The 22,161-nt window shown below is 41.9% G+C and overlaps 1 protein-coding gene across 1 annotated transcript; it reads left to right on the top strand.

Moving 5' to 3' along the window:
- The first annotated feature begins 6,874 nt into the window (after nucleotides 1-6,874).
- Nucleotides 6,875-17,102, top strand: LOC115129343 (uncharacterized). The gene is made up of 2 exons (XM_065014557.1): nucleotides 6,875-9,188; nucleotides 9,318-17,102. Exon 2 carries the CDS (start codon nucleotides 14,817-14,819, stop codon nucleotides 15,573-15,575), a length of 759 nt encoding a protein of 252 aa, XP_064870629.1. The 5' UTR covers nucleotides 6,875-9,188; nucleotides 9,318-14,816; the 3' UTR covers nucleotides 15,576-17,102.
- Nucleotides 17,103-22,161: the final 5,059 nt, after the last annotated feature.

Genomic DNA, 22,161 nt, shown 5'->3' on the forward strand with positions numbered 1-22,161 from the left:
CGGGCTTCAAACATAAAGATGTAAAACTGTATTTTTTTGTGAAGAATCAACAACAAGTGGGACACAATCATGAAGTGGAACGACATTTATTGGATATTTCAAACTTTTTTAACAAATAAAAAAACGGAAAAATTGGGCGTGCAAAATTATTCAGCCCCCTTAAGTTAATACTTTGTAGCGCCACCTTTTGCTGCGATTACAGCTGTAAGTCGCTTGGGGTATGTCTCTATCAGTTTTGCACATCGAGAGACTGAATTTTTTTCCCATTCCTCCTTGCAAAACAGCTCGAGCTCAGTGAGGTTGGTTGGAGAGCATTTGTGAACAGCAGTTTTCAGTTCTTTCCACAGATTCTCGATTGGATTCAGGTCTGGACTTTGACTTGGCCATTCTAACACCTGGATATGTTTATTTTTGAACCATTCCATTGTAGATTTTGCTTTATGTTTTGGATCATTGTCTTGTTGGAAGACAAATCTCCGTCCCAGTCTCAGGTCTTTTGCAGACTCCATCAGGTTTTCTTCCAGAATGGTCCTGTATTTGGCTCCATCCATCTTCCCATCAATTTTAACGATCTTCCCTGTCCCTGCTGAAGAAAAGCAGGCCCAAACCATGATGCTGCCACCACCATGTTTGACAGTGGGGATGGTGTGTTCAGGGTGATGAGCTGTGTTGCTTTTACACCAAACATAACGTTTTGCATTGTTGCCAAAAAGTTCAGTTTTGGTTTCATCTGACCAGAGCACCTTCTTCCACATGTTTGGTGTGTCTCCCAGGTGGCTTGTGGCAAACTTTAAACAACACTTTTTATGGATATCTTTAAGAAATGGCTTTCTTCTTGCCACTCTTCCATAAAGGCCAGATTTGTGCAATATAGGACTGATTGTTGTCCTATGGACAGAGTCTCCCACCTCAGCTGTAGATCTCTGCAGTTCATCCAGAGTGATCATGGGCCTCTTGGCTGCATCTCTGATCAGTCTTCTCCTTGTATGAGCTGAAAGTTTAGAGGGGCGGCCAGGTCTTGGTAGATTTGCAGTGGTCTGATACTCCTTCCATTTCAATATTATCGCTTGCACAGTGCTCGTTGGGATGTTTAAAGCTTGGGAAATCTTTTGTATCCAAACCGGCTTTAAACTTCTTCACAACAGTATCTCGGACCTGCCTGATGTGTTCCTTGTTCTTCATGATGCTCTCTGCGCTTGTAACGGACCTCTGAGACTATCACAGTGCAGGTGCATTTATACGGAGACTTGATTACACACAGGTGGATTGTATTTATCATCATTAGTCATTTAGGTCAACATTGGATCATTCAGAGATCCTCACTGAACTTCTGGAGAGAGTTTGCTGCACTGAAAGTAAAGGGGCTGAATAATTTTGCACGCCCAATTTTTCAGTTTTTGATTTGTTAAAAAAGTTTAAAATATCCAATAAATGTCGTTCCACTTCATGATTGTGTCCCACTTGTTGTTGATTCTTCACAAAAAAATACAGTTTTATATCTTTATGTTTGAAGCCTGAAATGTGGCAAAAGGTCGCAAAGTTCAAGGGGGCCGAATACTTTCGCAAGGCACTGTACATTTAAGGGCCAGACAATCCAGTGTTCCTTCAAGAAGTTTAGTCGCCTCAATTTACTCAATTTCCACATTGTTCATTACAATATTTAGTTGAGGTTTAGTGAATGATTTGTCCCAAATACAATGCTTTTAGTTTTTGAAATATTTAGGACAAACTTATTCCTTGCCACCCATTCTGAAACTAACTGCAGCTTTTTGTTAATTGTTGCAGTCATTTCAATCGATGTAGTAGCTGACGTGGATATAGTGTTGAGTCATCCGCATACATAGACACATTGGCTATTTGAGCCAGCAAAGTTTTCTTTTGCTTATCTCCACGTCTGAGGGCACACACTTTCAAGTATGCTTAGATTAACAATATGTCGGAGAGGCAATATTGTTCGCTATTATCCTCAGTCATTTTCCATCCAAGTTGTCAGACCCCGGGGTCTTGATATTGTTGATAGACAACAATAATTTTTTCACCTCTTCCACACTCACTTTACGGAATTCAAAATTACAATGCTTGTCTTTCATAATTTTTTCAGTTACGCTTGGATGTGTAGTGTTGGCATTTGTTGCTGGCATGTCATGTATAAGTTTGCTAATCTTGCCAATTAAGAAATCATTAAAGTAGTTGGAAATATCAGTGGGTTTTGTGATGAATGAGCCATCTGATTCAATGAATGTTGGAGCTGAGTACGCCTATTTTGCCCAACATTTCATTTAATTAACCTCTTAAGCCCACCCGACACGCATGCGTCCCATCTAGCCATCTGGAAATGCAAATGCGCTACGCTAAATGCTATTAGCACTCGTTAAAACTCAAACGTTCATTAAAACACACATGCAGGGTACTGAATTAAAGCTACACTCGTTGTGAATCCAGCCAACAAGTCAGATTTTTAAAATGCTTTTCGGCGAAAGCATGAGAAGCAATTATCTGATAGCATGCAACACCTCGAAATACCTGAAGGGGACGTAAACAAAATAATTAGCATAGCCGGCGCTACACAAAACGCAGAAATAAAATATAAAACATTCATTACCTTTGACGAGCTTCTTTGTTGGCACTCCTAGATGTCCCATAAACATCACTATTGGGTCTTTTTTTCTCGATTAAATCGGTCCATATATACCCTAAATATCGATCTATGAAAAGTGTGTGATCCAGGAAAAAACACAGTTTTAAAACGCAACGTCATTTTTTTTTATTAAAAAAGTCAACGATAAACTTTCACAAAACACTTCGAAATACTTTTGTAATCCAACTTTAGGTATTAGTAAACGTTAATAATCTATCAAATTGATCACGGGGCGATGTGTATTCAATAGCTCCACGTCTTAAAATCATGGTCGAAAATGTATCTTCAAAAACATCCTGTCGGAGACCGGAAGGAATGGGCTCTCTCTTAATCGTTTGACCAAGAAACAAAGCCCAGGCAATTGATAAGACTGGCGACATCGTGTGGAGGCTGTAGGACTTGCAATCTCAGCCCCATGTCATTTGCTTTCCCATAGACAATACATGCAAGTGGCGCATTTATATTTTTTCCAGTTTTCGGTGATCAGTTTTTCTTGCGCTTTTCGATGAAACACACGTTATGTTATAGTCACAGCCGTGATTTAACCAGTTTTAGAAACGTCAGAGTGTTTTCTATCCACACATACTAATCATATGCATATACTATATTCCTGGCATGAGTAGCAGGACGCTGAAATGTTGCGCTATTTTTAACAGAATGTTCGAAAAAGTAAGGGGTAGGCTTAAGTGGAATTATTAAGGTGTTCCAAAGGTTATTACTATCAATGTTTATGTCATATATCTTTGTTTCATGGTATAGATTCTTCTTATTTTTATAAAAAAATTCAAATGACTTCTCAATTTGCAGTACGTTTGCCAACCGGTTGTGCTGCCACTTATTTGCCATTCCTTTTGCAACATCTGTCTCAGCCATACCATTTTTCAATTTCTCGCCAATCCAAGGGGATTTAACATTTCTTCAGTCATTTTCTTAATGGGTGCATGCTTATTCGTAACTGGAATAAGCAATTTCATAAATGTGTCAAGTGCAGCGTCTGGTTGCTCCTCATTGCACCACAGACCAGCAAATCTTTTTTACATCATCAACATAAGAATCACTACAATACTTATCGTATGACCTCTTATACCCTATATTAGGCCCACCATTTGGAACTTTGGTTTTCCGATACGTGGCGACTATATTGTGATCACTACATCCAATGGATTTGGAAACTGCTTTAAAGCGAATTTCTGCTAATTTAGTAAAGATGTGATACATGATGATTTAATTCCTGTGCTGTTTATAGATATACCTTAATGCAACCACTGTGTCTGATTTCAAAAAAACTTTACGGAATAAGCAAACCATGCAATAATCTGAGACGGCGCTCAGAAAAATTGTCAAAATAGCCGCCATGTTGGTGTCAACATAAACAAGAATTTACATGATAAATATTCCCTTACCTTTGATCTTCATCAGAAAACCTCCCAGGAATCCCAGGTCCACAATAAATGTTTGTTTTGTTCGATAATGTCCGTTATTAATGTCCAAATACCTCCTTTTTTTTAGCGCGTTTGGTATATATATCCAAACACTCATTCTGGTCAGCGTTACGTCGGACAAAAACTTCAAAAAGTTATATTACAGGTCGAAGAAATATTTCAAACTAAGTACAGAATCAATCATTAGGATGTTTTTAACATATAGCTTCAATAAAGTTCCAACCGGAGTATTCCTTTGTGTCTTTTAACATTTAAACATTTAAGTCATTTAGCAGACGCTCTTATCCAGAGCGACTTACAAATTGGTGCATTCACCTTATGACATCCAGTGGAACAGTAGTGCATCTAAATCTTTTAAGGGGGGGGGTGAGAGGGATTACTTTATCCTATCCTAGGTATTCCTTAAAGAGGTGGGGTTTCAGGTGTCTCCGGAAGGTGGTGATTGACTCCGCTGACCTGGCGTCGTGAGGGAGTTTGTTCCACCATTGGGGGGCCAGAGCAGCGAACAGTTTTGACTGGGCTGAGCGGGAACTGTACTTCCTCAGTGGTAGGGAGGCGAGCAGGCCAGAGGTGGATGAACGCAGTGCCCTTGTTTGGGTGTAGGGCCTGATCAGAGCCTGGAGGTACTGAGGTGCCGTTCCCCTCACAGCTCCGTAGGCAAGCACCATGGTCTTGTAGCGGATGCGAGCTTCAACTGGAGAGAGCGGAGGAGCGGGGTGACGTGAGAGAACTTGGGAAGGTTGAACACCAGACGGGCTGCGGCATTCTGGATGAGTTGTAAGGGGTTTAATGGCACAGGCAGGGAGCCCAGCCAACAGCGAGTTGCAGTAATCCAGACGGGAGATGACGAGTGCCTGGATTAGGACGTGCGCCGCTTCCTGTGTGAGGCAGGGTCGTACTCTGCGGATGTTGTAGAGCATGAACCTACAGGAACGGGCCACCGCCTTGATGTTAGTTGAGAACGACAGGGTGTTGTCCAGGATCACGCCAAGGTTCTTAGCGCTCTGGGAGGAGGACACAATGGAGTTTTCAACCGTGATGGCGAGATCATGGAACGGGCAGTCCTTCCCCGGGAGGAAGAGCAGCTCCGTCTTGCCGAGGTTCAGCTTGAGGTGGTGATCCGTCATCCACACTGATATGTCTGCCAGACATGCAGAGATGCGATTCGCCACCTGATCATCAGAAGGGGGAAAGGAGAAGATTAATTGTGTGTCGGTTGCATAGCAATGATAGGAGAGACCATGTGAGGTTATGACAGAGCCAAGTGACTTGGTGTATAGCGAGAATAGGAGAGGGCCTAGAACAGAGCCCTGGGGGACACCAGTGGTGAGAGCACGTGGTGTGGAGACGGATTCTCGCCACGCCACCTGGTAGGAGCGACCTGTCAGGTAGGACGCAATCCAAGCGTGGGCCGCGCCGGAGATGCCCAACTCGGAGAGGGTGGAGAGGAGGATCTGATGGTTCACAGTATCGAAGGCAGCCAATAGGTCTAGAAGGATGAGAGCAGAGGAGAGAGAGTTAGCTTTAGCAGTGCGGAGCGCCTCCGTGATACAGAGAAGAGCAGTCTCAGTTGAATGACTAGTCTTGAAACCTGACTGATTTGGATCAAGAAGGTCATTCTGAGAGAGATAGCGGGAGAGCTGGCCAAGGACGGCACGTTCAAGAGTTTTGGAGAGAAAAGAAAGAAGGGATACTGGTCTGTAGTTGTTGACATCGGAGGGATCGAGTGTAGGTTTTTTCAGAAGGGGTGCAACTCTCGCTCTCTTGAAGACGGAAGGGACGTAGCCAGCGGTCAGGGATGAGTTGATGAGCGAGGTGAGGTAAGGGAGAAGGTCTCCGGAAATGGTCTGGAGAAGAGAGGAGGGGATAGGGTCAAGCGGGCAGGTTGTTGGGCGGCCGGCCGTCACAAGACGCGAGATTTCATCTGGAGAGAGGGGGAGAAAGAGGTCAGAGCACAGGGTAGGGCAGTGTGAGCAGAACCAGCGGTGTCGTTTGACTTAGCAAACGAGGATCGGATGTCGTCGACCTTCTTTTCAAAATGGTTGATGAAGTCATCTGCAGAGAGGGAGGAGGGGGGAGGGGGAGGAGGATTCAGGAGGGAGGAGAAGGTTGCAAAGAGCTTCCTAGGGTTAGAGGCAGATGCTTGGAATTTAGAGTGGTAGAAAGTGGCTTTAGCAGCAGAGAGAGAAGAGGAAAATGTAGAGAGGAGGGAGTGAAAGGATGTCAGGTCCGCAGGGAGGCGAGTTTTCCTCCATTTCCGCTCGGCTGCCCGGAGCCCTGTTCTGTGAGCTCGCAATGAGTCGTTGAGCCACGGAGCGGGAGGGGAGGACCGAGCCGGCCTGGAGGATAGGGGACATAGAGAGTCAAAGGATGCAGAAAGGGAGGAGAGGAGGGTTGAGGAGGCAGAATCAGGAGATAGGTTGGAGAAGGTTTGAGCAGAGGGAAGAGATGATAGGATGGAAGAGGAGAGAGTAGCGGGGGAGAGAGAGCGAAGGTTGGGACGGCGCGATACCATCCGAGTAGGGGCAGTGTGGGAAGTGTTGGATGAGAGCGAGAGGGAGAAGGATACAAGGTAGTGGTCGGAGACTTGGAGGGGAGTTGCAATGAGGTTAGTGGAAGAACAGCATCTAGTAAAGATGAGGTCGAGCGTATTTCCTGCCTTGTGAGTAGGGGGGGAAGGTGAGAGGGTGAGGTCAAAAGAGGAGAGGAGTGGAAAGAAGGAGGCAGAGAGGAATGAGTCAAAGGTAGACGTGGGGAGGTTAAAGTCGCCCAGAACTGTGAGAGGTGAGCCGTCCTCAGGAAAGGAGCTTATCAAGGCATCAAGCTCATTGATGAACTCTTGATGAGCAATGGAACGCAAATGGATACCATGAGGTATGCGCGTGATCAGAAAATAGCTGACTGCCAGTCACCTGATACATTCTGCTCTCATTCAGTCCCACAACACAGTAGAAGTCTCATTCAAATTTCTATAGATGGTTGACATCTAGTGGAAGCCCTCGGACATGCAACATGAACATACACAAGGGACCTTGTGAAGATGCTGGAGGAAACTGGTACAAAAGTATCTATATCCACAGTAAAACGAGTCCTATTCAAATTTCTATAGAAGGTTGACATCTAGTGGAAGCCCTTGGAAGTGCAACATCATTAATATCTCAAGGGGATTTCAATGGGAACTGTGGTGAATTCATACCAAGCTCAGATTTCTCACTTCCTATTTTGAGTTCTGTTATACTCACAGACATCATTCAAAGTGTTTTCTATCCAATAATAATAATAATGATATGCATATATTTGCAACTGAGACTGAGCAGCAGGCCGTTTACTTTGGGCACCTTATTCATCCAAGCTACTCAATACTGCCCCCCAGCCATAAGAAATTAACTACCCTGGTAACCTGAACCAGGTTGCAGGCGCTAGTTACAGTTTGAAGATTATGTGGGGAACTTGTTGAAAGCCAGCCTATATTGAAATCACCCAGAAAATATACCTCTCTGTTGATATCACATACATTATCAAGCCAGATTGCAAGATGGCGCCGACAGACATGGCAGCTCTGCTTCTAGCTCCTAAGCAACTCTGCAGTATTTAGTTTTTTTGTGTGCTATTTCTTATTTTATTAGCCTAGAACTTTTTTTGTGTCATTTCATACAGCCGGAAAAAACTTTTGCATATCAGAGAGGCGGTAAATCATCAGCATTACGATCAGGAATTTCCCAAATTGGATCCTTTATTTGTAACCCAGGGTAATTGAACTTATCCCAGAGGCTGCAACAAGAAGATGCCGAGGGTGAAGAGGTATTCGGAGTGGACTTCTAGTTCGACTCAGGAGGCTTGCAAACCATTCCCTGCTTCCGAGTATTTTACCTCCTAATGTTCAGTCTCTGAACAATAAAGTAGACGAGCTCAGGGCGAGGATCTCCTTTCAGGGAGACATCAGGGACCATAAGATACTCTGTTTCACAGAATCATTGCTCTCTCTGGATATACTGTCCCCGTCCATACAGCCAGCTGGGTTCTCAGTACATTGCGCATACAGGGTAAAATAACTCTCCGGGAAGAAGAAATGCAGTGGTGTATGTTTCATGATTTACTACTCATGGTATGATTCTGATAATGTAGAAAAAGTAATTTTGTTCACCCGACCTAGTATACCTCACAATAAAATGCAGACCGTATTACCTCCCAAGATAATTATCTTCGGTTATAGTCACAGCCGTGAATATTCCCAATCAAGCCGATACCATGATGGCCCTAAAGGAACTACACAAGACTTTTTGCAAACTGGAAACCACATGTCCTGAGGCCGCATTTATTGTAGCTGGGGATTTTACGAATGCAAATTTGAGGAAAACGCAACCGAAGTTCTTTCAACATACTGACTGTAGTACTTTCGCTGCTAAAACGCTCAACCACTGTTATTCTCCCTTATGGGATGCCTACAAGGCCCTCCCCCAACCTCCCTTAACCCTCTCTGGGATATGTGGGATGCTAGCGTCCCACCTGGCCAAAAGCCAGTGAAAATGCAGAGCGCCAAATTCAAATCTAACTTTCATGAAATCACACATGCAAGATAGCAAATTAAAGCTTCACTTGATGTGAATCCAGCCAACATGTCAAATTTCAAAAAGGCTTCTCGGCGAAAGCAAACAATGTTATTATCTGAGGATAGCACCCCAGTAAACAAAGAGAGAGAAGCATATTTCAACCCTGCAGGCGCGACACAAAACGCAGAAATAAAAATATAATTCATGCCTTACCTTTGACGAGCTTCTTTTGTTGGCACTCCAATATGTCCCATAAACATCACAAATGGTCCTTTTGTTCAATTAATTCCGTCGATATATATCCAACATGTCAATTTATTTGGCACGTTTGATCCAGAAAAACACAGGTTCCAACTTGATCTTACTGCAGTTCATTTTTATGGATTTGATTAATTAGCTGATTAGTTCATTTAGGTCTTATATCGTCTCCCTTCTGTCCCCCAGGATCAGGGTTCAATGTGTTTGTTTATTTCCAACTTGCTGAAGTCTTCATTCTGCTGACAATCTGTCTGGGATCATACTGGTTTTACAAGAAGAAATCCTGTCCTCAAGAACAAGGTCAGTAATGCATTACTGTACCTTTGTTTAACGTAACATTGTATTATTATTCTTAATTCACTCTCCCCCCCCTCTCTCTCGCTCTCTCTCTCTCTCTCTCTCACCCACTCTCTTTTTCTCTCTCTCCAGATGATGGTGAGTAAGCAGAGTGTTTGCAGTGTCTCAGGTTGATCACGGTGGGACTCTAAGAGGGGTGTTGATGTCATGAAAGTTGCCATGGAGACCACGACTAATGATGATGTTATACTGCTTATTGCTGTTTTACTCTTAACTCTTAGAGCCCCCCATCCCGGATCCGGGATCGTGACTACGGCTCAAGCTCATTACCATAACGCACAATGCGAAAAAATATTCCTAAAAATATTTAACCTCCACACATTAACAAGTCCAATAGCTCAAATGAAAGATAAACATCTTGTTAATCTACCCAGCAAGTCAGATTTCTAAAATGTTTTACGGCGAAAACATAGCACATATTTATATTAGATCACCACCGAAACAAAAGGCAAGCGGCGGCCATTTTGTCCCAGAAAAAAAATAAAATTTAAAAGTAGGATTAAAAAATAAATAATTCACTAACCTTTTGAAAATCTTCATCAGATGACAGTAATATTACATGTTACACAGTACATTTAATTTTTTTTCAATAATATGCCATTTATATCCATAAATCTCGGTTGACGACATTTAAAAAAAAAACATGCTACTCAAATGTCCGGAGAAATGATGATAGCTCCGACAGATAACGTCAGATAACAAACAATAAACATGACTAAATATACATGTTCTACATATATTTACAAAGGTACACTTCTTCTTAATGCAACCGCTGTATTACATTTATTTTTAACGTTACAGACATCGTTCACAGGGCTATACTATGAGTCGGCGCTCAGATATTAGCATATGTCTCCTCTACGTTTGGAGTCCACAGAAACCCAAAATAACCACATAAATATTCCCTTACCTTTGATGTTCTTCCATCAGAAGACGTAGAAGGAGTCATACTTACCCAATAAATCGTTTGGTTTCACGTTGTGTGTCCATGTATTAGCATATGCTAACAGCTTCAGCTGAAATGCATCAAAAATGACTTCTGGTCCAGCACTCTTGCGCATTAAAACTTCCAATTTACATATTATATGTCGATTAAACTGGTCAAACGATGTGCAAATTCGAGCTTTATGATGTTTTTAGCATGTAGAACAAAGGACAGCGCTAACAGACAAACCGGCTTCAAATGCTGGATCTTGGAAAAAGAACGTAATGCAAATCGGCCGTGCGCAATAGAGTGCATGATTTTCAGAGGGACACGAGCAATTTCGCACGCCAAAGGTGCAGGGCTCTGTGGGATTCTCACAATGAACGTGCCATTTGAAAGCAGGCAGGGCGCTGAACAGATAGAGACTGTTCTTGGAGCGAGCTGCCTGGGAGGGTGGGGGCCATGACGTCAAAGTTGACCCAACTTTTCTCTTGACAAGAGAGAGTTTGGGAGAAAGGCTGCCCTGAGAGTTCTGCTTTACATACAGACATAATTTAAACGGTTTTAGAAACGTTAGAGTGTTTTCTATTCAATAATAATTTTTATATGCATATATTAGCAATTTTGGGAAAAAATATTTTCAGTTTACTATGGGTACGCACTTTCTCCAACAGGGGCAGTATAGAGGGAGAGTTCTAAGAGGTTAATCAAGCTCAAACTCAAAGCACAGTCACGTATTTAGTTCTTTTGAATTACGTCTTCATAGTTTCATAATGTTCCTTCAGACCTGCCCTTAACAAAGTTATAATGAATGATCTATGCGATGGTATTTATTTAATGGATTTTAACTCTTGAATTGTAGTGTTTTAGGGGTTTTTCATTTGTATATACAGTTTTTTATAAACTAATGAAAACGCTATTGTGTTTTTGAAAATACATTTTCTTTCGTATTCGAATGTGACCTAAGGCCTTCACAAACAGATTTTTATTTTGCGATAGCAAATATGTAGAGTTCAAAAGGTACCTGCACTCAAAACTATGAAAAGGAATGCAAAAATAATGCACTTAATTTAATCAATGCTCAAAAGAATACAAAAAGGTTCTAGGAAACAAAAACAGAGGATGCATTTTGACCACATGTTTTTATTAGTGCTGGGGAACTGTAACAGACACTTCCATTCTTACTGTAACTTCATCATGTTTTGATTTGATGTGGTATTTGTGCGATTTTGAATGCATTGAAATAAAATCAAGCTACTTACTATTCTGGACCTTCAGAATGGCACCAAAGGAGATGACTGTCGTTTTACGATCCCATAACCAATTGTGCTATTATGTATGTTTTTTCGCGTTATTTTGAACATAATGTTTCTGCCATTGTGTCTTATGACCGAAAAAAGCTTCTAGATGTCAGAACAGCGATTTCTCACCCCATGCTGGAGGAATACTTTTTCTTCAACGAGAAGGACGGGATGGATTTATTTCAGACGCCTGACAAGACCCTCATCCCCGTCATTCACAGGAGAAAGAGACAGGGGTATTGGGGACGAAGGTCTGGGTGCCTTGTAAGGAGGGTAGTCTACCTTTACCATCGGTCCTATTAGCCAACATACAATCAATCGATAATAAAATAGACAAACTGCGATCATGTATATCCACCAACCGGACTGTCACGATGTATAATGATAGGAGACAGGTGCAGGAATACGAAATAGCGTTTTTCTATTTCTCCAACCAAAATAGCGTACGTCATGAACATGATGAGGACGAAGCCCAAAACAAACATGTACATATATAACACAGGGCTGTAACCCAAACAAAGAGTGAGGTGTAACCCTCTAATAAATACACTGGACGAGACCCGTAATAACAATACACAGGAAGAGACCTGTAATAACAAGTGCACACTAACACGGTAACACGCAAGCCGATACAAGAGAGCACACAGGTACTCACAAGACCAACGGACATGGAACAATAATCAGCAAGGACAATGGGGAACAGAGGGCACATATATACACATACTAATCAGGGAGAATGTGCGTAATGAGACAAGACAGTCCTGGGTTTTGGGTAATCATCCAGTTCAGTGACGCCTAGAATTGAGCAGCAGTACCGGGGGAATACGTGACAGGGACATACATTTTTTTAATATCTTATGTTTCATCCGAGTCGTGGGTGAACGACGACATGAATAACATACAGCTTTCAAGCTTTTTCGATAGGATAGAACAGCGACCTCTGGTAAGACAAGGGGTGGCGGTCTATGCATATTTGTAAACAACAGCTGGTGCACGAAATCTAAGGAAGTCTCGAGATCTTACTCGCCTGAGGTAGAGTATCTCATCATAAGCTGTAGACCACACTATTTACCAAGAGAGTTTTCATCTGTATTTTTCGTAGCTCTCTATATACCATCACAAACCGAAGCTGGCACTAAAACTGCACTCAATGAGCTGTATACGGCCATAAGCAAACAGGAAAATGCTCATCCAGAGGCGGTGCTCCTAGTGGCCGGGGACATTAATGCAGGGAAACTCAAATCCGTTTGGTCTCATTTCTACCAGTATGTTAAATGTGCAACCAGATGGAAAACAACTCTACACCACATTTACTCCAAACACAGGGACACGTACAAAGTTCTCCCTCGTCCTCCATTTGGCAAATCTGACCTTAATTCTATCCTCCTGATTCCTGCTTACAAGCAAAAACAAAAGCAAGAAGCATCAGTGACTCGGTCAATTAGAAAGTGTTCAGATGAAGCAGATTCTAAGCTAGAGGACTGTTTTGCTAGCACAGACTGGAATATGTTTCTGGGATTCTTCCGATGACATTGAGGAGTACACCACATCAGTCACTGGCTTCATCAATAAGTGCATCGATGACGTCGTCCCCACAGTGACTGTACGTACATACCCCAACCTGAAGCCATGGAATACAGGCAACATCCACACTGAGCTAAAGGGTAGAACTGCTGCTTTCAAGGAGCGGGACTCTAACCCAGAAGCTTTTAAAAAATCTCGCTATGCCCTCCGACAAACCATTAAAATGGCAAAGCGTCAATACAGGACTAAGATTGGATCGTACTGCACTGGCTCTGATGCTCGCAGGATGTGGCAGGGCTTGCAAACTAATACAGACTACAAAGGGAAGCACAGCCGTGAGCTGCCCAGTGACACGAGCCTACCAGACGATCTATAATATTTATATGCTTGCTTCGAGGAAAGTAACATTGAAGAATGCATGAGAGCTGTTCCGTAGGACTGGCTCAAACGCAATAGGAAAGAAAGAAACTCCACAAATTAACTTTTAACAAGGCACATTTGTTAATTGGGAAAGGGGTACCGCTAGTGCCCGGCCTCGACAACATCCGGTGAAATTGCAGAGCGCGAAAGTCAAAATACAAAAGTAGTAATATTAAAAATGAATGAAAACACTGTAGTTTTAAACACCATTCTTTAGCTTCGAATCTTGGTAATCGAACCACTTTGTCCGATTTACAAAAGGCTTTACGGCAAAAGCATAGCATTTGATCGTCTGAGGACAGCGCCTCACTCAGTTCCTGCATTAACATAAATTCATAACCTGCACAGGTGTCACAAAACTCAAAAACAGCGATAAAATAAATCACTTACCATTGAAGATCTTCATCTTTTTGCAATCCAAAGGGTCCCAGTTACACAATAATGGTCTCTTTGTTCAATAAAGTCCTTCTTTATTTCCATTTATTTGGCGCGTTTGATTCAGAAATACACCTGTTCCAACTCGCCCAACATGCCTACAAAGGAATCTAAAAAGTTACCGGTAAACTTTGTCCAAACAATTCAAACAATGTTTCTAATCCAACTTCAGGTACCCTAATTTGTAAATAATCAATCGAAATTCACCCAATTTATTGTGGGAAGCTTGTGGAATGCTACCCGAAACGTTTGACCCAAGTTAAACCATTTAAAGGCAATGCTACCAAATACTAATTGAGTGTATGTAAACTTCTGACCCACTGAGAATGTGATGAAAGAAATAAAAGCTGAAATAAATCATTCTCTCTACTATTATTCTGACATTTCACATTCTTAAAATGAAGTGGTGATCCTAACTGACCTAAAACAGGGATTTTTTTAATAGGATTAAATGTCAAGAATTGTGAAAAACTGAGTTTAAATGTATTTGGCTAAGGTGTATGTAAACTGGGTATCTACAAGGCCATGAATAGGCAGCGCTGTTGATTGGCATTTCCCTGATAACTCTATTGAAGACACATTTTAAATGAAGAAGTTAGACATAACATTTGTGTCATTGCTAATTATTTTCTCACAGGGAGTAGTTATTTTAGATTAGCTGAATGTTTACTGAGGTTTGTACTTAAATAGGACAACCCATATGTATGAGAGCTGTTTTGGTATCTTCCCTGTATAAAGGGGGTGGGCACAAGGGGCGGTCGGCCGAGGAGAGAGCCAGAGACCGTCTGAGCAGTTTGAGGAGGGATATCGGAGGGGGATGTTGGTTAGGAGTATTCTGCAGTGCAGGCGTCCTGAAGAGCGTGTCATCAGTCCGGTGAAACCTGTGCCGGCTCCACGCACCAGGCCTCCAGTGCGCGTTCCCAGCTTGGTACATCCTGTGTCGGCTCCCTGCACTCGCCCTGAGAAATGTGTCATCAGTCCGGTGAAACATGTGCCGGCACCACACGCCAGGCCTCCAGTTCGCCTTCCCAGCCCGGTACGTCCTGTGCCGGCTCCCCACACTCGCCCCGAAGAGCGTGTCACCACTCCATTGCAACCTGTGCCGGCTCCATGCACCAGGCCTACAGTGCGCCTTCCCAGCCTGGTACGTCCTGTGCCATCTCCCCGCACCAGGCCGCCAGTGCGCTTCCCAAGCCCAGTATGTCTGGTGCCGGCTCCCCACACCAGGGCTCCAGTGCGCCTCCACAGCCCGGTACGTCCAGTGCCGGCACCCCGCACTCGGTGTACAGTCCGGAGTCTCCAGCGACGGTCTACGGTCCGGAGCCTCCACAGACGGTCCACGGTCCGGAGACTCCAGTGACGGTCTACAGCCCGGAACCTCCAGCAACGGTTCACAGTCCAGAGCTTCCAGCGACTGTTCACAGTCCAGAGCATCCAGCGACGGTTCACGGTTCACAGCTTCCAGTGACGGTCCACGGTCCACTGCTTCCAGTGACGGTCCACGGCCCGGAGCTTCCTGCGTCGGTGCCATGGCCGGAGCCTGCCCAGTCCGGCCACGGCGTCCAGTCCCGCTCCACGGCCGGAGCATTCCTCTGCACCGGTGCTCAGTTCGTGCACGGCGTCCAGTCCCGCTCCATGGCCGGAGCCTGCTCAGTTCCGGCACGGCGTCCAGTCCCGCTCCATGGCCGGAGCCTTCCTATGCGCCGGTGCGCAGTGTTTCCCTGACACCAACTCAGTCAGTGCTCAACTGCTAGATGAACTTAATGCACTCCTCCAAGGAGGAACAACCATCCCTGGTGCAAGAAAGGTTGAGAAACACTGTTACACCACACAGGTCATGTGTTCACTCCGTGGTGGAAAAAGTACCAAATTGTCACACTTGAGTAAATGTAAAATACCTTCATAGAAAATGACTCAATAAAAGTGAAAGTCACCCAGCAAAATACTACTTGAGTAAAAGTCTAAGTATTTGGCTTTAAATATCCTGTAAATGTAATTGCAAAAATATACTGAAGTATCAAAAGTATGAATAATGTCCTATTCCTTATATTAAGCAAACCAGACAGCACCATTTCTTTTCTTAAATTTTTTAAAGATTGTGTCCAACAATCAGACATAATTTCCAAATGAAGCATTTGTGTTTAGTGAGTCTTCCAGATCAGAGGCAGTAGGAATGACTAGGGATGTTATCTTGTTAAGTGTGTGAATTGGACCATTTTCCTGTCCAGCTAAAGCATTCAAAATGTAATGAGTACATTTGGGGAAAAGTATGGAGTAAAAAGTATTTTCTTGTTGTCAAAAATATAAATAGTAAAGTACAGATACCCCAAAACATTACACCACTGTGTTGACTGTGAGCGTTCTAATTTTATATAACTAGGCAAGTCAGTTAAGAACAAATTCTTATTTACAATGACCTAGGAACAGTGGATTAACTGCCTTGTTCAGGGGCAGAATGCGAGGAATCAATCTAGCAACCTTTCGGTTACTGACCCAATGCTCTAACCACCGGTAGCCACCTGCAGCCCTGAGGTGGAAATACATTTATTCCCCAAAAAATCAAGTTGTGTTTTAATAGACCTTTTGTTTGTGAACTTAAATTAACGTTGAGGGCCACAGAAAATGTTACGGCAGGTCAGATATGTTCCCCTGGATGCTATTGTTAATGAAGGGATGATATGTTTGCCTGGTTCCATTCTGTATATGCTCTGTAGCCACCTCTTCTGTCATTGTACTGCTATCATTGTGGGGCCACCGACCTTTCAGTTACTGGGCCAATGCTCTGACCTCAAGGCTACCTGGTGTCAGAGAAGGCTACTTTGTTGTTTTTTTGTTTATGCAACATATGATGTAATGTATAATAACTGATTCCAATAATGTATAGATGTCATGAATTATAGATGACGCCAATAGAAAATGTGTTTGACTGTGATTTTTGTTTGTTGATTGGTTCACTGTGGAGTGACACTTTAATAACTGTTTCTAACTAACTTTAACTCTAAATGAGACATATGGAATGGCAAAGGAGAAACACAGAGAGGAGTTGACTACACACCACAAACAGACTGGACCATCTATATGCCACTACTGGGCAATACAGGGCAATACCATAATGACTATCATAAATACTATGTCATAAAGAGAATGTATACCACCAGAAACAGGATAGTACTGTCAGCTGCATTTGTGTTCTGAACATGTATTAATTTAGGTGAAAAAGCATTTTTTTTAATAAAAAGCAATTAAAAGGAATTGCTTGTTTGTTTTCAACCTATTTTCAATAAAGTAGCCTATTCTATATAGAAATAATTCACATAGAGATAATCCTTTTTTTAAATCCAATGAAAACAAACATTCTAGAGAGAGAGAGAGATAAAGAGAGGTGTACATGACCTCATTCTGGACCTCCTTTCTCATGATCTAATACTTTTGAAACATTCTGGACCTCATTTCATATTATCTACCTCTTTTTGTTTAAAGCACAACAAACTAAGTGAGTATGTGCAGCGGCCCACTGAAAGACATGTTAGAACACTGTATATTGGGAAGGCTTTTTAAATGGGGAACTTGAGCACATTGTTTCTTTCTGTAGCTTCATCTTTTAATTACATGTATTTGTGTGATTTTCAATATGCATAGAAATAAAAAGCAAGCTGCTTTTAGAAAACATGTTGAACCTCATTATCTACTACTTTTGAAACATTTTGGACATCCTTCCTCATTAACTTCATTAGCTTCAATACCATACAACACTCCTTCCATGGCCTCCAACTGCTCTTAAACGCTAGTAAAACCAAATGCATGCTTTTTAACCGTTCGCTGCCTGCACCCGCACGCCCGACTAGCATCACCACCCTTGATGGTTCCGACCTAGAATATGTGGACATCTATAAGTACCTAGGTGTCTGGCTAGACTGTTAACTCTCCTTCCATACTCATATCAAATATCTCCAATCTAAAATCAAATCTAGAGTCGGCTTTCTATTCCGCAACAAAGCCTCCTTCACTCATGCCGCCAAACTTACCCTAGTAAAACTGACTATCCTACCGATCCTTGACTTCGGCGATGTCATCTACAAAATACCTTCCAATACTCTACTCAGCAAACTGGATGCAGTTTATCACAGTGCCATCCGTTTTGTTACTAATGCACCTTATACAACCCACCACTGCGACCTGTATGCTCTAGTCGTCTGGTCCTCGCTACATATTTGCCGCCAGACCCACTGGCTCCAGGTCATCTACAAGTCCATGCTAGGTAAAGCTCCGCCTTCTCTCAGTTCACTGGTCACGATGGCAACACCCACCCGTAGCACGCGCTCCAGCAGGTGTATCTCACTGATCATCCCTAAAGCCAACACCTCATTTGGCCACCTTTCCTTCCAGTTCTCTGCTGCCTGTGACTGGAACGAATTGCAAAAATCGCGGAAGTTGGAGACTTTTATCTCCCTCACTAACTTTAAACATCTGCTGTCTGAGCAGCTAAACGATCGCTGCAGCTGTACATAGTCTATCGGTAAATAGCCCACCCATTTTCACCTACCTCACCCCCATACTGTTTTTATTTATTTACTTTTCTGCTCTTTTGCACACCAGTATATTTTCCTGCACATGACCATCTGATCATTTATCACTCCAGTGTTAATCTGCTAAATTGTCATTATTCGCCCACCTCCTCATGCCTTTTGCACACAATGTATATAGACTCTTTTTTTCTTCTTTTTTTCTACAGTGTTATTGACTTGTTTATTGTTTACTTCATGTGTAACTCTGTGTTGTCTGTTCACACTGCTATGCTTTATCTTGGCCAGGTCACAGTTGGAAATGAGAACTTGTTCTCAACTAGCCTACCTGGTTAAATAAAGGTGTTCTCAACTAGCCTACCTGGTTAAATAAAGGTGTTCTCAACTAGCCTACCTGGTTAAATAAAGGTGAAATAAAAATAAAACATTTTAAAAAATAACTACTACTATTGAAACATGTTTTACCTTATTTCTCATTAACTCTACTTTTTAAAAACATTCTGGACCTAATTTCTCATGATCTACCACTGTTTGTTAAAAGCACAACAAACTAAGTGAATATGTGCAGGGATTCTGACTTTTCTATGGGTCCCCTGAAGGAAATGTTATCACACAGACTGTAGCACTTCCCTTCATGAAGAGCCAATGCTGAGGTGTAGTCAGTCAAACATCACAATGTCATAGACCACATCTCAAGTCATCAGTTCTGAGGTCTCCTACTTCCTACAATGATGGGCTAAAGTGATCTTGAGACGTGTAGACTACCCGGGTTTAATATGCTATATATAATATCTTTCAGTACACCCTGTCTCTATTGTATCTTTCTAAATGTTCTAAAGGGACACGTTACAGACGCTCAATGAAATGAAAGCAGGACACAGCTTAACAATACAATGCAGCTTTAGTGACAGTTTGACTAATATTCAGAGTCCTTTTTTTTGTCATTCAAAGTGAGGACCCCCATTGTGAGTCAATGTATGCAGGAAATACTAAGACATAGGCCTTTGTTGTGACAGATGAATCAACATGCATGCTATGTACGGTCTTCTAATGATGGTAGTGGGACTGTCTTGTTGTAAGCAAAATCATTCATACAGTATCTTACAGATATTAGAATTGTATCTCCATTTTATGACTAAAATCAGTGATAAACAATCATTCATTCCAAAACATGTTTGTTAATGATTTTACTTGTAAAATGATCATATTGGTCACATGGTCCATAAGTGAAATTATGAAAAAGGTTCAGTTGAGAACGTTATTATTTTCACTCTATCCTCAATGGCAGAATGGTTCAAAATGTTTTCTAAAGCACATCTTTTTTGCATCCAATAAGAAACCCAATTCAACAAGGTTTGAGCCCCCACAAAGTGATATATGAACCCAGCCCATTATAAAGTCTTGTTATTGTGTCTAGCCAACAGCTGTAACCCAAAAGGAATCAGTTGCAGCCTGTCAAAGACGCCAGAGAGTCACAAACCACGTTTAGGGAAACACTGCTGGTCCTCTCTTTTTAACTTCTTATTTCTCTCACATCTCCTCCTCTCAAATTCCTGTCTTTCTATTTCTCTTACTTGTTCATTTCTTTTTCAAACGATAACAATCTAAAAGGAAGTGAAAGAGCCTACTAATTGTGTAGAAGAAGGTAGTGTCTTCATGTCAGTGTTGGACAGCAGTGTGTGAGAGCTGACCACTGCCCTGACACAACAAATGAGGTGTTATATTCTCAGGTGCCAACATATCTTCATCACACTTAAAAGTAGCCTCACTTAACACGTTTTGCTTCTTCACTGATATAATTACATTTAAGTCATAATCACACAAAAGACATGTAGCCAGCCTGGCTGTTTGAATTAAGAAGTGAAACTCTGAGGCTCTTCCTCTTTCCTCTGAGTCATAACCTATGAATAGGTTTATGTCAAAATTACACTTGTAGAAAATAGAGGACTGATAAAAAATGTAGGATTCTGTATAAGTACAGTAGGTTCATTTTCTAAGTTGCTGCTTTGTGAAGATATGTGAGGCTGTTTGGTCAATTTTTGTGACGTTAGCAGAAGTGTCTCATGGTCATTTTATTCTTTGTTTGGGTTCCTATGTAGTTGTCCTTTTATTGCATTGAAAAGGCTAAGTCAATCTTTAATGTTTTGTGTCCCCCAATCATGGCAGATATATTATTGGTGTATGGAAGACATATTTATGACAAAAGAGATTCATACTAATACCATACCAGAGACGATCATGTTAAAATGTCCATTTCTCGTTTCTACTTTATTTCTCTCTTTATACATTTAGAGCATTGTAATGTTATACTTTTATATTATTAGCAAGTTCACTCATTATTAGCCACAAAATCAGATAATTAGATTATAAAGAATTATACCAGTTGTGTCAGAATTGTGACAACATTGTCACTCTATCCTCAGGCATGGAGACCCACTGTGATCTTGTCAGAGAGTATGGATCTCAGTGTTATGAAGCTCTGGGAGGAACTGTCTCTCTCCAGATGATGACTGATGCCATGGGATCTGAACTCATATGAAGAAAGACCCCACTGGCATATCTACAGAGATACTCAAAATGAAAAACCCTATAGTGATAATCTATGATTCCATTAAAGCCAGAGCATCCTTCCTAATCAACTATGGGAATCTTATGATTAGTAACACACCAATGAATGATTCTAATGAAGACCTTTTAGAAATATTTGTTTAAATGGATATGGGAGCCAAAACAGTACAACTGTTTATTAAGTGTGACTGTTCATTCATATTGTGTTTCATATCAAAAATATTTCCATTTCATCTAAAGTAATTATTAACCTAATCAATTACATTTACAACAATTTAAGTACTTGATTTTGTACTGTAACTACTCTCATTCCTCCACAGCACCAGTGTCCTGTCCTCAGCTGTCCTCTGAGTGTCTGTCCCACATAGAGATGAGGGTGTCCTGCTCCTCTGAGGGTGACAGTCCCCAGTACAGCTGGACTCTGGACAGACAGACACTGAATGGAACGATGGCTTTTCTCAGGGAGAAGACAGACACCGTCATACTGAAGTAGGAAATCATGGGGACTCTCGACTGTAGCATGCCAAACCATATCAGCAATGTTACCAACACTTAAGAGATCTCTGCATGTAGTATGTCTATTGGTAAGTAGCTGTTAAATAAAATGTTTACTACCCGCTGGGCAAACCACATCATTTTAACGTGGATAATTGGGTAATATTTCGTAGAGACGTTCATCAATAAAATTTCAACCTATAAACCGGAGAGCAACATCTGAGACCACAAAGCATGTAACAAACAGTTAGATGACATACAGGATGGTCAAGCAAGTTAATGTTTCCGACTATTGATTTAGAACCTTGGAGAGTTACCGCATGTCGAAAAGAAAACATTAGCAGCCTCCACTGTTGCAGTACCATTTCATCATCATCAACATTTCAACATCATCAAATCACCTATGCTTAGTTAGACAACCAAAATATACAAAAACAATTTAGTCCAATCAATGTAAGCTAAATATGATGTGGCTATCCATGGTGATTGTTGTGCGTGTGTGAATGCAAGTAGAAAATCCAGGTTGGCTCACCCTACTTGTAGCGAAACGTCAACTATGTTTTTAGTTTTTGTTGTCCTAGGCTACATGGATAAAATGCTTGCTCACTAGCCTAACTTCCTTTCATGAGCAATAATGCGCCAGGCCATTAGCCTTCTACATCTAGCTACATATTGAACATCCATCTACTCAGGACATAGGCAAAATGTATGAATTAATGGTTAGA

Source organism: Oncorhynchus nerka, unplaced genomic scaffold (genome assembly GCF_034236695.1).
Source record: "Oncorhynchus nerka isolate Pitt River unplaced genomic scaffold, Oner_Uvic_2.0 unplaced_scaffold_2662, whole genome shotgun sequence".
Taxonomy (NCBI): Eukaryota; Metazoa; Chordata; class Actinopteri; order Salmoniformes; family Salmonidae; genus Oncorhynchus; species Oncorhynchus nerka.